The following is a 14880-nucleotide window of genomic DNA, read 5'->3' as shown; positions in this document are numbered from 1 at the left end:
GGCTCCACAGCGCCAGAAGGAAATGAAGCAAAAATTTCTCTTTGCTTTGCTCTGGACCCTGCAACTTGCCCATTCTGTCTGCATCCGATTTTATCTACATCAAGCGACTGAATATCCACGGATGCAGACAGATGTTTCCTGTTTTCCCCCTATTCCAATCTGTAGCATAAGCCTCAAGATCTCGACGTCAGAAGTGTCGTGTGCTTGGACCAGGCTTCGATAAGCTCCTGACATTGAATCAAAAGTCAGGATTTGGTATTCTGTTACAACGCAGAGAAGCAAATGTCGATACTGGTTTCTGCCTAGAATCTGATCTACCATCCCTTTTCTTCATACTCGGCCATGGTCTCCTTTGCCACAACTGCACGAAACCCGGCGCTACCGGTTACGCCTTCGCTCCCGCGATCGAAAATGCTGCCGGCTTCCTCGCCAGTCCCGATTCTCAAAACCTCTAAATCCGCTGCCATGGCTGCAGGCACGAAACGCAAAATGAGCGACGCGGAGCTCACTCTCTCCCCGTCCTCCTCCCAAGCCGACGACTTGACCGAAGAGCTTCCTCCCACCAAGAAGCGCGCCCGCGTTCAGTTCGATCATGACGTGAAGTTGCACGATGCCGGTTCGTCAGAGAAGAGCTTGGCGGTTATTCGAGAGGAGGTTCGCGGAGCTATCCATCGACACGTCGCCATGTCAGAAAGTGAGGCCTACGATCGAATCAAGGGAATTTTTTCCGCCGATCCCAAACAGAAAGGTGAAGACAGTCTACTTGCATATGATATGCCAACACACGCTTCCTTGAGGAACCACCTCCTCGGTCTGCTCTCACATGTCGCCTCATTGGACCGATCTTGTAGCGGGCTGGTTCACGCTATTATCAACAGCGAGTGGCTCGGACGGGACGAGTCTTACGTGAAGTTGTATATCCGGTTCCTAGGCAACCTTTCCGCCGCACAGGGTACTTTCCTCGGTCCTGTCTTGAAAATGCTGGCCACCAACCTGGGAAGTGTCCCTCGAGCACACGGTCGACTGCCCGATTACGCTGTGGTTCCATCGTCAGAAATTCACACCCGCGTCCACATGGCACTGCGCCATGTGCTCCGTCTCATCCCAGCCGGCAGTGGCTCTCTATCCCCCATCCTTTCGAGCCAGTTCCCCGTCGACTCAGACCCCGCCAGCGCGAGCATTGCCTACACCCGCAATCTCATCCAAATCATCAAATATGCCCCAGAGCTTCAGTCCGACATCCTAGCTCTAGTTACCGAAAAGCTTGTTAAGGTTGATGTTCAAATCCAGGTCGATATGGAGGACTTTGAAGAGGAGGTCGGCGATGATCTCTTGCAGGACATTGATGACGATCAAGACGATGATGCCTCGGTTGCTAGTGATGATTCCGAGGAGGACGATAGCAAGGACGCCAAGAAGATCAAGGAAAACATTCTCAAAGTGGATGGAATGATTGACATCCTTTTTGAATACTTTGCGCCGCCGTTCGCCTCGGGCAGCCTGGATGACCAGGAGAACGCCCTGGACCTGCTCCTCAGCCATTTCCAAACAATCATCCTACCCACCTACCGATCTCGCCACTCCCAGTTCCTTTTGTTCCATTTCTCCCAAGCCTCACCCGTACTCGTCGATCGCTTCGCCTCCACATTCGTGCAGCTGATCTTCAACAAACTGCAACCCGGCATCCTGCGTCAGTCCGCAGCTGCATACTTGGCCAGCTTTGTTGCCCGTGGTGCTCATATCTCTGGAGAGGTGGTCCGTGATGTCTTCGATCTTCTTCTCACACACCTCAACAGCCTGCGCATGGACTACGAGGACGCCTGCCGTGGTCCGGATCTCCGTCGCTACGGACCTTTCTACTCCACTGCCCAGGCTCTTCTGTACATCTTCTGCTTCCGTTGGCGCGACCTGACGACCGCCGCTATTGACGGTGACACTGCAGATCAGGTGGATGAGCTCGAGCCAGGCCAGATCGCCTTCCCTCCTAATATCAAAGAATTCCTTCACAAGTCCATCTACTCGCGATTGAATCCGCTCAAGGTGTGCTCTCCGGCCATCGTTGCCGAGTTCGCTCGCATCGCCCACCACTTCCAATTCCTCTATGTCTACCCTCTCCTTGAGACCAACAAGCGCGTTCGCATCACTGCGTTCAGAAGCATCTCTACTCTCGCAGACTCCCGCTTCAATCACGTCGGTCGTGAGATCCGCGCCGGCGATAACAGTGGCTACCAACTGGATGCATACTTCCCCTTCGATCCCTACCAGCTTCCACGCAGTCGTCGCTGGTTGGAAGGCGACTATGTCGAGTGGCGCGGCATTCCAGGTCTTGACGACGCAGACGATTCGGACAGCGGAGCTGACGAGTCTGACGATGAAGATGGCGAAGGTGCCACCGAGACCGATGAGGAGTGAACCTAGACGCGATCTTTCACAACAAACCAGCATTTGATCTGTGATTTAATTTTTTCTTCTTTTGTTACTTCAGCGTGGCGTTCGGATTTCCACCCATATTTGTGATCTTATGATTTTTTTTTTCTGATAAAAAGTTGCCGATACCATGCTTATGACTGATGATATCGTTCTTCAGCGTGAACGGAACTGTCTGGTGGAATTCTGCGACATTTCTGGCTCATGTACTACCACAGTGCAGATGGATCTACTAAGTAGTTCTTCAAAAAAATGGCAAATTATCACATTGAACTTCGTGGATTCTTGTATCAAAGCTCAGGTCTAATGAAATCCCAATTGGCTTGCGTCTAAATTACATGGCGCTCTCTATATTATGAGTCGTTAAATCTACATGTCACGCATCACATCTCACCACCGTTATCATTTTTCCAACTGCCGGCATAGTGGTGGGTCACCAATGCAGGACCAGTCTTGTTGGGATAAAGATTCGTCGTGGAAGCAAATGAATACCCAGGCAAGATGAGCACATCCTCAACTAAAACCGGCTCCAAGAGATTCGAGATACTCTTCATATCGATAGGCTCGTTGCGAATCAACTCCAAACTCTTCAGCACTCCCCGAGTAAACCGCCTCGGACCAGTCAAGTCGACCACATCACCCGCCAACTCAACCGTCAACTCCTCAACAGGCACTTGATGAATCTCCGATAACTCCTGAAACGCATCCACAATATCATTGATAACCATCAAGATATGCGGCGACTCCGGCGCCGCCATAATCGTCCAACTCTCAAACTGCCGAATGATATCCTCCCCCCAACCAACATCAAACTCCCAGCCCACAACCAGCCCAGCCTTCGCCCTCAGCGTCTCGGGGATCCATTCCCTAATAGGAACCTCCCCACACGAGACATCCAAATCCGACCAGATCCCGCCTTCCGCAAACAGCAGCAAATAGCGCAACATGTCCGCTTTCAGAATCGGCACGCTCAGCGCAAGGTACAGGTCGACAATATCCGGCCGATGGCCGTAGTGGTCTTGGACGTACTCATCGCCCGTCAAATCAGTCATGATCTGCGCGCGATGTGCAGGGTTTTTGTGGAGACAGTCATCCAGCCATTCGTGTGACTGGTCACTCAGCCCTTTTGGCCCAACCTTGTACCAGATCTTCTCTGGAATGCGCGGGGAGGCAGTCTGTGGCTGCTCATAGGAGCGTGCTGGGATTTCCGTTCTACTGGGGTGGTTGTAGAGAACGAAGAAGAGACATAGTAGGATGAATATGCTCGCGGATGCGAATTTCGTGAATGTGAGCCGGGCGAGCATGGTGATTTTTTTTTCAGAAGATTGAAACGAGAGACGATGAGTTGGAACACATAGGAGAGAAACTCCCTTGTGTTTGTAGGACTGTTTGTGTTTATTTGATTGAAATTGATGAGTCCATGGTCTGGTTTTATTTTTTTTTTCGCCCCTGACCAATTTTTTTTTTTTCGTTTCTTCTTTTCGTCCCTCAAGCCTATTTATAAGTAAGGCCCTATGCAGGTGGATGCCCCCTCACAAGAACCCCGATTAGGCGTCCTAATCACTGTTAATCAGGGTCGTTGGTTCTATTGGCTGCATTTGGCCACTGGATGTAACTTGGCGCGAGAATGGACTCCACTTGCTAGATTACTGAACTGAACCTGAGATGCTCTGATTTCCGAACTAGTGTTTAAGGCTAATAGCGGGGGGTTTCAAAAGTCTGAACAGTTCTTGTGAGCAGAATCTCTTCTCGATTGTAGTGCATTGAGTGGTTAGCATGCAGTCCTGCTGCTTTGGCCGGGTTGACCGGAGAGGTGGAGTTGACTATAAGACAGCTCATTTTACAGATCACAGTTCGTCCCCGCAATTGATGGGTATACAACGGCTGAGATTGACATTGAAATTGCAATTCCTGCCTTTGAAATTCTACAGTGAAGGTTTCTAGTCCTTTTCTTGTAAGCCATCGTTCAAAATCCCAACCTCGTCCGAGTTGCCTCTTTGGGGTATACGAAGATCGAGTGCTGCTATTGTGGGCTTTAAAATTGAGATCGCCTGTTTCAAGCATACCAACCCTTCATGGCCATCCGGCGAGGCAGCGTGTGACATGAGAGTTTTGCTACTGGTATCCTTATATCCCGGATCAACTTGTATAGCCTATACTGCAGCGTAGTTCAACCGCAATAGCGACTCCAGCACTCCGTATATTCCGCCAGATCTAATCATCAGTAAGCTGGCCTATAGCTCGTAGGGTCTATACCGATGTGAGACAAGAGAGGTCTCTCGTTTCATGACTGTCTTGCGATTTATATATAGGGATTTTGCGTATCATCAACGGGATAACCATACTAATTGACCCCAGTGAAAGATTTAGTACGTCCATAGTCCCAACGAGTTGCTGATGAGACGCTCGCATTTGCTTTTATCCCATGAAATTCTTTGCCCACACGGACAGAGTCTGCCGGAACTCCTAAGATCTGTGCCTATTTCTTAATGAGTAACATGCATATATTATACATGTATCCTTTGGCGTACTTTTACGGACATAATGGTGGTCATGCGAGATGACGTTCAAATTGAATACATGTTTCCTGCAAATCCCGGACCTTCCTAGGAAGCTTGGAGGTTCGAAGACTAGATTGCTAGATTGCTAGATTGCTGGCTTGGTTTTCTTGCGTTCTTCTCCTCTAAAAAACTGGTAAAGGCCTGAATTTGCCCAGCCGCTGCGCGATGGATGACGATAGAAGGATGGACTATTGACAACCCACCATTGTTGAGTATTCAAACTACCAAGAAAAGAGCAGGGGATAGGATCCTTGGAATATCTCTCATGTCTCCCATCAACACCCTCAACAGCTATACCGTATAAAATCCCAAGCCCAAGCCCAATCCTCTGTGAAGTCACTCAACCGCCAAGCCACCAAATCAAGACAAACCCAACCCTATGAGGTTTGACACAATCGACATAAACCGGTGTTCTGGCTTGCAGTATGACACAATAGATACAGAGCACCCCGATGTCATTCCGAAGAACTGATGCGGTGACAGGGGTCTGATTGGGGGTCTATATGGGATATGACATCATTCTGCAACAGCTGCCAGGTCCCCCGCCCTGGCTGTGGATGCACCTGGAAGATCCTGGGGCAACGTGTGGGACACCTGCAGTTATTGCTGGGATGGCGATCCGCCAATAAAGAGACTCGTTCATGTTGGTACCTGATACGGAGTTAGGTACATTTGTTTTGATATGGGCGTGCACATGACCTCGGCCTCGGCTCGGTTTTGAATGCGGCAGCCTGGAGACGATGTATACAAAGCCGGAATTATTGTTTTATTTGACGTCCTTTGGACCTCCCGAGGGTATAGGGACGTGCTAAGATATGGAATTATGTACAAATGTGCGCCCATGGAAAGCAACTTAAGTTATAAACGCGAGGTGAGTCTCCTCAGTCGACTGCATGCGCTTCTCCGGCCTGTGAGATCAGTACATACAGATGGTGTTGTGAGCGATGGGAGTACCATGCTGATGCCGGCGGCATCCCGCTAGCGCCTGACGTTCCTTGGGGATTCATGTCCCAGTTGGAGGTGGCCTGCCCGCCTTGGCGGTCGCGGGTGGAGGGGTTGGGAGGCCCCCAGGACTCCTCTACCTGCGGATCTTGGCGTAAAACTCGGTGACGCGCAGCAGCTCCGCAAAATCTTCCGCCTCGGGTGACTGGAGGTAGCGGAGGGCGCCTTCTTGGCGCCGGGGGCCTGTTAGGCCACCCACGGAAGGAGCGTCTTGCATGTGCTCGGGGCTAACAACGCAAGCTTAGATACACACCCGGTTAGAACATTTCAAGAAAGTTTGAACTACTGTGGTTTGTCGACAGTGCAGATTACAATCTATACAAAACCATCAGATTGCCAAAACGACTATGAAAATAAATATGCCAAACAACGCTAGCTAACACCGTGAATGCCAATGGTTCAAACGCCAAAGTCAAATCCTGCAGTGCTAATAACCCATAAAAGAATAAGAATACACATCCGAGTGGATCGATCACCGGTCGAAGATCGCCTTCATATCCGCACAGGCGTCGCGGTACAAAATGTCGACGCTGTTCTGGTCGCGCCATGGGTTGGGTGACTTATCCCACGCATGTCGGGCTTTCTCAATAAGCATGGCACGAGGACGTTTGCCGAGGCTTTCTAAACGGCGAACGAAAGACTGGCCTTCGTTCATCAACATGTCCCATTCACAGATGAACAAGAAGACATCGCGGGGAAGGGCCTCGGACAGGATGCGATCGGATGCGCGGACGGGAGAGGCAAAGGGAGAGGCTCGTTCTTTCAAATCAGGGAGATAGGACTCGTCGAAGAGATTGGTGAAAAAGGCCGGGAGAGTCTTGTCCGGCATCAAACTCATAGCGCGGCGGTGGTCGCGAGATTCTTGGAAATCCAGAATCGGGTACCAACAAAACAGAGCAACGATGTTGAGGTCATGGACCTGGTTGAGCAAATTCTGCGTTGAATCTGCCCGGCCTAGATGTTCTTTTACTTCCGTTGATACACGGCCGCGGAGCCGTAACGGCACTGTAACGGCCAGGTTGCCGCCTGCCGAGAACCCGCTCAGTGCTACACGGCTCACATCCAATCCCAATTCGCCCGCATTTCTGGCTAGATATAACAGTGCCTCGACGCCGTCGTCTACAGCTGCAGGGAAGGGATGCTCCGGGGCGCGTCGGTAGCTGACACTCACCATGACGGCTCCAACATTGTCCAGGACGGCCTTTGCCCAACGAGCATCGTCCGTGGCAGCGCCGAGAGTAAAGCCACCACCGTGAAAATTGACCGCGACCGGAAAGCGATGACCCCGGCGTCGCTGCTCATGATAGTTTGGGGGACAGTAGAAGTGAAGGACAACGGGGGGACATGGAGTGTCGTCGGAGGTGACGGTGCGGGTAAACAACGGTCGAGGGGGCCGAGGTGGCCCAATCTCGTGTAAAAACATGCCGATACGCATCAGGAACCGCCAAAAGACGGCCTGCACATAGAGCCACCATCGTGATGATGCCATGGCGTTCAAGTGGGAAGTAACGTTTTAGTGCGCTGGCATGCAGAGGGCCGGAGGACCCGGAGGCCGAAGATAATGAGCCGGGGGAGTGGAACACCGGACTGTAAGACTGTAAGACAGCACGACAGCACGATAGTATGGCACAACAGCCGACAACCGAAAGGATATTTACAATCAAGGCCCGATGGCTCAAGATGGCGCAAGATGGCTCAGGAATTTAGGACAGACCCTAGAAGAAAAGAATGCGATCAAGATAAGAGTGAGCAATGGCCAGTTGCTAGTGTCCGGTGTGTCTCCATACCAAGAAATCAGGGATCACCCGTTTTTGACGGATGACGTCACCATCGCCTTGGATTGCCCTGAGCACAGATTTATGCTATTCAGTCCGGTATACATAAACCAGGGCACTACGGGATGTCCCCTCTCGAATTCATTTATATCCCGTGTCTCCCAAGTGTTTTCCTGTATCCCGAGGTCCAAAGTACCTAGGTCCTCTATAGAAGCTTCTTATCGTGTGCGCTTGCAGTGCCGATCTCCTCGTCCAAAACCAAGGATCGCCCGTTCCGGGCCCATTCCCCCACTTCCTTCTTATACGGTCTCCCTCTCTTTTCTTCTTTTTTTTTCCCTTCCTCATTTTGTACGCTCTCCTATCCTTACAGACGTTGCCCACAATGTCTATCAAACGCGCTCTCTCTAAAGCAATTAGAGGGCACATGGGAGGAGGCGAAGATGACTCCTCCGGTTCCAACGTTCGCCCGGCCATATCGCCTAAAGTACGACACTCCCATTCCCGATCCGGTTCTCCCACTGCTTCACCTCGTCGCAGCATTCTAGGGAACTTCCTACGCGAGAAAAACGATTATATCTCTTCATCTGATGATGTCTCCGATGACGCCTCTACTGGTGTCCTGAGCAAAAACCAACAAAAGCGGTTAGTGCGTCAGCATCGCCGAAGCGAACGGAGCCGTCTCAGTGAAGAGATGTTCTCTGAGACCGATAACCGCCGTAAGCAAGAAGCAGTCGCCAAATCGGCGGCTGCAGAAACAGCGGAAATGAAAGCCCGGTACGGCGAGCTGCCCTTGATGCAATCGGCCACTCGACCACGAGAATTGCGGACTCAACTCGAGGATATCACTCTGGCAATGGAGGGGCAACAGGTGTTCTTCAGCGCACGGCTGCACGTTATTCGTCGAATGAGTGCCAAGCTGGTGTTCCTGGTCTTCCGCCAGCAGCTGAATACCTTCCAGGGTGTTCTGCATGAGCGCGAGGGAATCTCCTCCCTTGCCATGATCCAATGGGTCGAACATCTCCGAGTAGGATCTTTTGTCACGGTCCGTGGTACTGTGCAGAGGCCTGAGGTTCCGGTGTTAGGCTGCTCAATTCATGATGTTGAGCTAGCCGTTGACTCGGTTCACCTCCAGGTGCGCCGTGAGGAGCCTGTCCCCTTCAGTGTCTACGAGGCAGAGATTCGGACCAACGAAGAAGATAAGGCCGAAGGTCGCCGCAGCCATATCCCTGACCGGACACGTCTGGCCAACCGAATCCTCGATCTTCGCACGGCAACTTCGCAATCCGTCTTCCGCTTGCAGGCCGCAACCTGTAGGATTTTCCGTTCTACCCTCGATGACCTCGAATTTATCGAGATTCATACACCGAAGCTCCAAGGCGCTGCCACCGAATCTGGAGCGAGTGTCTTCCAAGTCAACTATTTCAACCGTCCTGCGTTCCTCGCGCAGTCTCCTCAATTGGCCAAGCAGATGGCCATCGCTGCTGATTTTGGCCGCGTCTACGAAATTGGTGCCGTTTTCCGTGCCGAAAATTCCAACACTCACCGTCACCTCACAGAATATACTGGATTGGATCTTGAGATGTCGATTGAGGAGCATTATCATGAGATGCTTGATACCCTTGACTCTGTGATCAAGAATATTCTCAGCGGTTTCTACACAAAGTACCGCCGTGAGGTTGAGCTCGTCAAAGACCAGTTCCCCTCTGAGGATGTCGTTTGGTTGGAAAAGACACCAATCATTCGCTTCAGTGATGGAATTAAGATGCTGAATGACTCGGGTTGGCTGAGCGAAACAGGCGAGCCACTACCCCTGGACGAAGATCTGGGCACCCGTGATGAGATTCGCCTTGGTGAGCTTGTCAAGGAGCAATATGGCACCGATTACTATGTTATTGATAAATTCCCTCGCGGTGCACGGCCCTTCTATACCATGCCCGATCCCGAAGACGATAAGTACACCAACTCATTTGATATGTTCATTCGTGGACAAGAGATTGTTTCGGGTGGTCAACGTATCCATGATCCTCACATGCTCGAGGAAAATATGCGTCGTGTGGGTATCAATCCGGATGATATGGAGGACTATCTTGAGGGCTTCCGCTGGGGTGCCCCGCCTCATGCGGGCGCAGGAGTTGGCTTGGAACGTATTGTGATGCTTATTCTCAAGTTGGGCAACATCCGGCTGTCGTCGATGTTCCCCCGTGACCCGAAGAGTTTGCCAGCCAAGCCTGTGGCAGAAAAGCTTCGCCACCCAGAATCATCAACTGTTGAACCGCCCTGGCACCGTGACCACAAGGTTCGGGTAGCTTCGGATCCCAGCGAGCTGCAGCCTCTCGAGCATCTAGTCGCAAACTATGGAGATGCTACATCAACTTCCTGGTTCGATGAGCGCTTCAAGATCTGGCGTGACATGACAACAGGTGCAGCCGTCGCCTATGTGCCTAGCTCCAACTATGCCATCATTCCTGGCAATCCGGCTTGTGACCCCAAACAGTACACGCGTACAATCACTCAATTCTTACAGTGGCTTCGTCGCGATACCAAGCTTAAGCCTGTTTGGATCCTTTGTTCACCCGAAGTTGAGACTATCCTTGGCGAGCGCCTCGGCTGGCGCAGTTTGTCTTGCATTGCCGAAGAGCGCGTCGACCCGTCGCGCAACCAGGCCGCCTCTGATGGAGAGATTGCTCGTAAACTGCGTCGCGCCGAAACTGAGGGCATCAAGGTGGTTTCTATGAACCAGGGAGAGATGGTGCCAGACGACATCCGCAAGAAGATCGATGAGCGTGTGGCCGAATGGCTGGCCAACCGCAAGGGCACACAGGTACACCTGTCCCAGATCCGCCCCTGGTGTGACTCCGAGCACCGTTGGTACTTCTACGCTCTCGACAAGAACGGCACGGTCTGCGCCTTCGTCGCATTGGCGATGCTGTCTCCTGTCCACGGTATGCAAGTCAAGTACAGTCTTGATTTCCCTGGCGCGCCCAGCGGTACGATCGAACACATTGTTACGCATGCCATCCAGACCGCGTCCAAGAGTGGCGTTAAGAGTCTCACATTCGGCGCAGGCGCCACTACCCAGCTCATTGCTGGCCACAACATGGGTGGTGCTAAGGCCAAGATGCTGGAGCACACATACGAAGCTCTCGCCAAACAGTTCCATCTTGTGCGCAAGAGCGAGTTCCGTGCCAAACTTGGTGCCACTGAGGACCCGCTGTACATCTCCTACCCGGCCCACGGCTTGGGTTCTAAGGGCATCCGTGCAGTCCTGAACTTCTTCGAAGATTAAACTCAATACATAATGTGTATTAATGCTCAGGCTATTTATCGGTCTACCATCTGACGGGATCTTTCTGATTTTTTGTCATTTTTTCTCGACGGTAATGCCTGAGCTGATCTTGGATAAACTGGCATATATGTCCATAAGATGTTGGGATATGTCCTAAAATAGAGGGAAGAAGGGAGGAAAGAGCTGGTTGAGCTTTATAGCGTTGACTTCGGCGTTAGCTCTTGATTTCGAAGATTCCTTTTTTTTTGGCGTTGTTTTCCACCTCGCTGCCTCTGAAGCACTACCTATACATGGCTTGTTTTTTTTTTTCCCCCCTTTTGTTGCTCATGCTTGTCTAAGATCCCACATGTAACTGATTGGTGGCTTTGGCTATTAATTATTCTTGTTATGTTAACGCTGTGTTTTATATCGTTGCCACTTAAAATTGTTTAATATGATCAATCGACTGCACAATCTTGGTCGTCGAATGGCTAAATCTATAAACCATGTATTGGAGGAAACCTACAAGAGCTAAATATCTCGGATTCTTCCTCAATACCCATTAGCTATATCCGCACGTGCAGAATGACTCGATGTTTTTGATGTCGGGATATGAGCATGCCAACAGAACTGGCAACGACGATGAGAACACTAATCACCAAAAGATTCTACAATTTCTGCGAAGATCTTCCTACTACATTCAGCAAACGGCATCTTTGGTGACAATTTGTGGGATATCAGGCGGACCTTCAATCAGGCCCAACATACAGGTGTATCATTGCGTAATATAAGGGAGTTGAAAAAAATATGGCGAAGGAAATGTAGGCTTAGCACAAGTATGCATATAGCGGAATCTGAATAGGCATAGGGATGAGCCCACCCATGGATGAGTTATGGTGACTTCCAATAATCTTCTACGCGAAAAAAAGGGAAAGCTGCTTACTATCAAGCTCTAAGTCGTTGAGACTAGATCAAAGGATTCTCTAGTCGCCGCGGGTTGTTTGAAGTATAGTTGCCTAAAGCGGTTAGACCAAAATCATATGACTCGCTATCTTATCGCCACGATCCATCGCTCTTTCACTCTTCACTCTTGAAGCCTATACCCTACAATCATGGCGTCTTCTTCGTCGCAAGAGCTGGTCAAGCGATCCACAGGCCAGCTCATGGCTCCTCCGCCGCCTCCGAAGCGAATCAAGCGCCCCGCGACTGTCCTCGATGAAGACGTATACACCAGCACTCTGTCCCACATCATTGCCCGCGATTTCTTTCCGGGCTTACTGGAGAATCAGGTCAAACAGGAATATTTGGACGCCCTTGAATCAAAAGACAAAGCATGGATCGCAAGCTCTAAAAAGAAGCTGGCAGATGTGATGCGCACGCCCACACCCGGGTCGAATGTAAGACGAAAATCAGATTACACTTCGGTCCCGAGCACACCGCAGCATTTCCCATCTGGACACCCCGGTGACACTCCGCATGGTTGGGGAGGGGATACACCAATGTCTGTCGTATCGACTTCCACGGCGGCAACCGAAACACGAGACCGGAATATTCCCGATGTATCGAATATGGGACTGGTCGCGTTCCAAGCCAAGTATACCAGCGAAGACAACGAGTCCTTCAATAAAGTCATCGACAAGCAAAATGAAAAACGGCGAGAAAAACATCCTTGGCTCTGGAGCGGCAACAAAATTCCTTCGGCGCGACAGATCGCACACCACCAACGAGAAGCCAAGCGTATCGAAGCTCAAGGTGGAAATCCACACAAAGGCCTTATCAAACAAGATGAACATGTCCAACCCGTCATCAAAACAGACTTGGATGCTCGCCCGGCAAAACCAGACTCGTGGAAAACTCGTCCAGACAATACTCTTATGTTTATGCCTTCTTCGGTGGAAGATAATCACGAGACACTCGCCCAGAAAGCCGAGACTACATCCCGAGCAGGCCCCAAGCGAACCCTATATCAAAACACAAGACTCTTAGATCCAGATGCCGCCGCCGCAGCTGATGCAGCAAGTGCCGTGCCTGCTTCACCCTCATTATCCGCCATCCAAGACGCTATCGCAGGCCGCCCTCATTTCAGCGAGTCCGAAGCCGCATCTGCTTTCGCAGGCAGTGAGACTCCGAGGGTCAACGGATACGCCTTCGTCGATGAAGACGAGCCAGAGCCTGAAGTTGTGTATGGCTCCAGCTCCAGAGCTGACGACACGGAAGCTGACTGGCGCCTCCTCGGGCCGGTCTCTGAAAAACCAAATCCTTTCCAACTTGGTGAGACTCGCAAGCGCGAGGCCCTGCATCACCGCATGGTAGATCGTGTCGCGCGGAACAAGCGTGCTGAAAAGGCCGCTCGTGTTACGAAGACGCCTGTCTCGTTAACGCCGCGTTTTGCCAGTAGTCCTCGGCTGGACTACGGGCTGCAGTCTACACCTGGAGCTAGCTCTAGCAGGGGTTCTGTCTCCGGAGGAAATGCTCAGGGAAAGATGCTTACTCCTGCGGCGCAGAAGCTGTTGCAGCAGGTCGGGAGAACACCAAGGTCTGAGAGGAAGTCTGGACTTGGAAATGTTTGGACACCGACACCGAAGCGGAAATGACCTTGTTGTATGATTCTATCTTGATATTTTAGCTGCATGATACCACGGAGTTTATAGACTCTTAGGGAGTTTCAATATTTATTTTTAGAGTTGACCACAACCTACTATTCCAAAATTGTAGAATATAGTCACACTGCAACCTAATAGCAGATCCAGTATTATAGATGTATACACTATTTGAGTTCCTGGGGTTAAGACGATCGAGTGGATTGACATCGGGACGAACAGGAACCGCAGTCCCGAGATCAGTTCTTACCCGGTCCCGAGGTCGGCCGTGTACTTCGCCTCTTTGATTCTTATTCCGACATCTGCCCTCATAAATACTATTGATTCTCTTGGCAGATTGCTATCTCTAGCTGGCAGCTTGGATTGGGTTCATAGATTCGTGAGTTATGCATATAATTCGATTGGAGGACGTGACTAACAAGACCATAGATTTTGATTTGACACTCCAATTGAGCTCTATAACATTGCAACTGCTTGTATTTGAATTTGATCTCGCATATATCAAAATGAGCATTGAGACACCAGAAAAGCAGATCGCTCCGGCATCAACGTCTGCCACTGCATCTGAAAAGATCTCCAAATCCAAAGAGAACCCCACATCAACGGAGACAGGAACAACAGAAGAGATAAAAGAAAAAGATATATCCAAGTCTTCACTATATTCCCCAGCAAACCTGCTCTCAAGCTTGCTGTCCCCGTTCTCTTTCTCAAGCTCTTCAGAGCCAACCACCACGGTATCTCCAAACCAGGAGAAAAATGAAGAGACAACCACAAATCCAACCCAAATATCAATTGAAGCCTCAACTACACAACCCACTCCGGAGCCATACTACAGCCCCGAAGAAACTCCTCTTTTCAAAACCCTTGCAAAAACCCGTCTAACCAAAACACGCACAAAACAACTCTTGCGCGCGGGAGAGAGAGAATACAATGATCCCCCGCCTATGGGGGATTGCTGTGGAAGTTCCTGCGACCCATGTGTAAGGGATTTATGGAAGCAGGAGATCGGGATTTGGAGGGAGAGGTGGGGTGATTGGGGTATTGAGGATGGGAAGAAGAGTGAAGAGAAGAGCGAAGAGAAGAAAGAGAAGTTGGGGCAGAGGAAGGATTTGGAATGGTGATAGAATTGTTGCTATGTGCTATATAATATCCGGGTCTTTTCCAGTACACTCACCTAGTATACCATATAGACATCCTACATGCGGCGGTTAGCAGGAGCTGTCAATATTAGGCAAATAATAGCAAACAGT

General features: G+C 50.6%; 6 protein-coding genes across 6 annotated transcripts; 4 read left to right on the top strand and 2 right to left on the bottom strand.

Moving 5' to 3' along the window:
* Positions 1-342: 342 nt before the first annotated feature.
* Positions 343-2412, top strand: N7457_002472 (rDNA-binding RNA polymerase I transcriptional factor; the record flags this gene model as incomplete). The annotated part of the gene is made up of 1 exon (XM_057173518.1): positions 343-2412. The coding sequence occupies one exon, from the start codon at positions 343-345 to the stop codon at positions 2410-2412; it is 2070 nt and encodes a 689-aa protein (XP_057033669.1).
* Positions 2413-2810: 398 nt separating this feature from the next.
* Positions 2811-3731, bottom strand: N7457_002471 (uncharacterized protein; the record flags this gene model as incomplete). Its single annotated transcript, XM_057173517.1, has 1 exon — positions 2811-3731. One exon carries the CDS (start codon positions 3729-3731, stop codon positions 2811-2813), a length of 921 nt encoding a protein of 306 aa, XP_057033668.1.
* A 2731-nt stretch (positions 3732-6462) lies between these two features.
* Positions 6463-7479, bottom strand: N7457_002470 (Alpha/beta hydrolase fold-3; the record flags this gene model as incomplete). Its single annotated transcript, XM_057173516.1, has 1 exon — positions 6463-7479. One exon carries the CDS (start codon positions 7477-7479, stop codon positions 6463-6465), a length of 1017 nt encoding a protein of 338 aa, XP_057033667.1.
* A 668-nt stretch (positions 7480-8147) lies between these two features.
* On the top strand, positions 8148-11051 carry erdS (aspartyl-tRNA synthetase, cytoplasmic; the record flags this gene model as incomplete). Its single annotated transcript, XM_057173515.1, has 1 exon — positions 8148-11051. The coding sequence occupies one exon, from the start codon at positions 8148-8150 to the stop codon at positions 11049-11051; it is 2904 nt and encodes a 967-aa protein (XP_057033666.1).
* Positions 11052-12142: 1091 nt separating this feature from the next.
* N7457_002468 (splicing factor ESS-2 family protein) lies at positions 12143-13624 on the top strand (the record flags this gene model as incomplete). Its single annotated transcript, XM_057173514.1, has 1 exon — positions 12143-13624. One exon carries the CDS (start codon positions 12143-12145, stop codon positions 13622-13624), a length of 1482 nt encoding a protein of 493 aa, XP_057033665.1.
* A 512-nt stretch (positions 13625-14136) lies between these two features.
* Positions 14137-14751, top strand: N7457_002467 (uncharacterized protein; the record flags this gene model as incomplete). Its single annotated transcript, XM_057173513.1, has 1 exon — positions 14137-14751. The coding sequence occupies one exon, from the start codon at positions 14137-14139 to the stop codon at positions 14749-14751; it is 615 nt and encodes a 204-aa protein (XP_057033664.1).
* Between the last annotated feature and the right edge of the window lie 129 nt (positions 14752-14880).

The sequence above is a fragment of the Penicillium paradoxum genome (genome assembly GCF_028828445.1).
Source record: "Penicillium paradoxum strain IBT 22861 chromosome Unknown utg000003l_segment0_segment0, whole genome shotgun sequence".
NCBI classification, from domain to species: Eukaryota; Fungi; Ascomycota; class Eurotiomycetes; order Eurotiales; family Aspergillaceae; genus Penicillium; species Penicillium paradoxum.
This window is presented reverse-complemented; position numbering and strand designations above follow the sequence as displayed.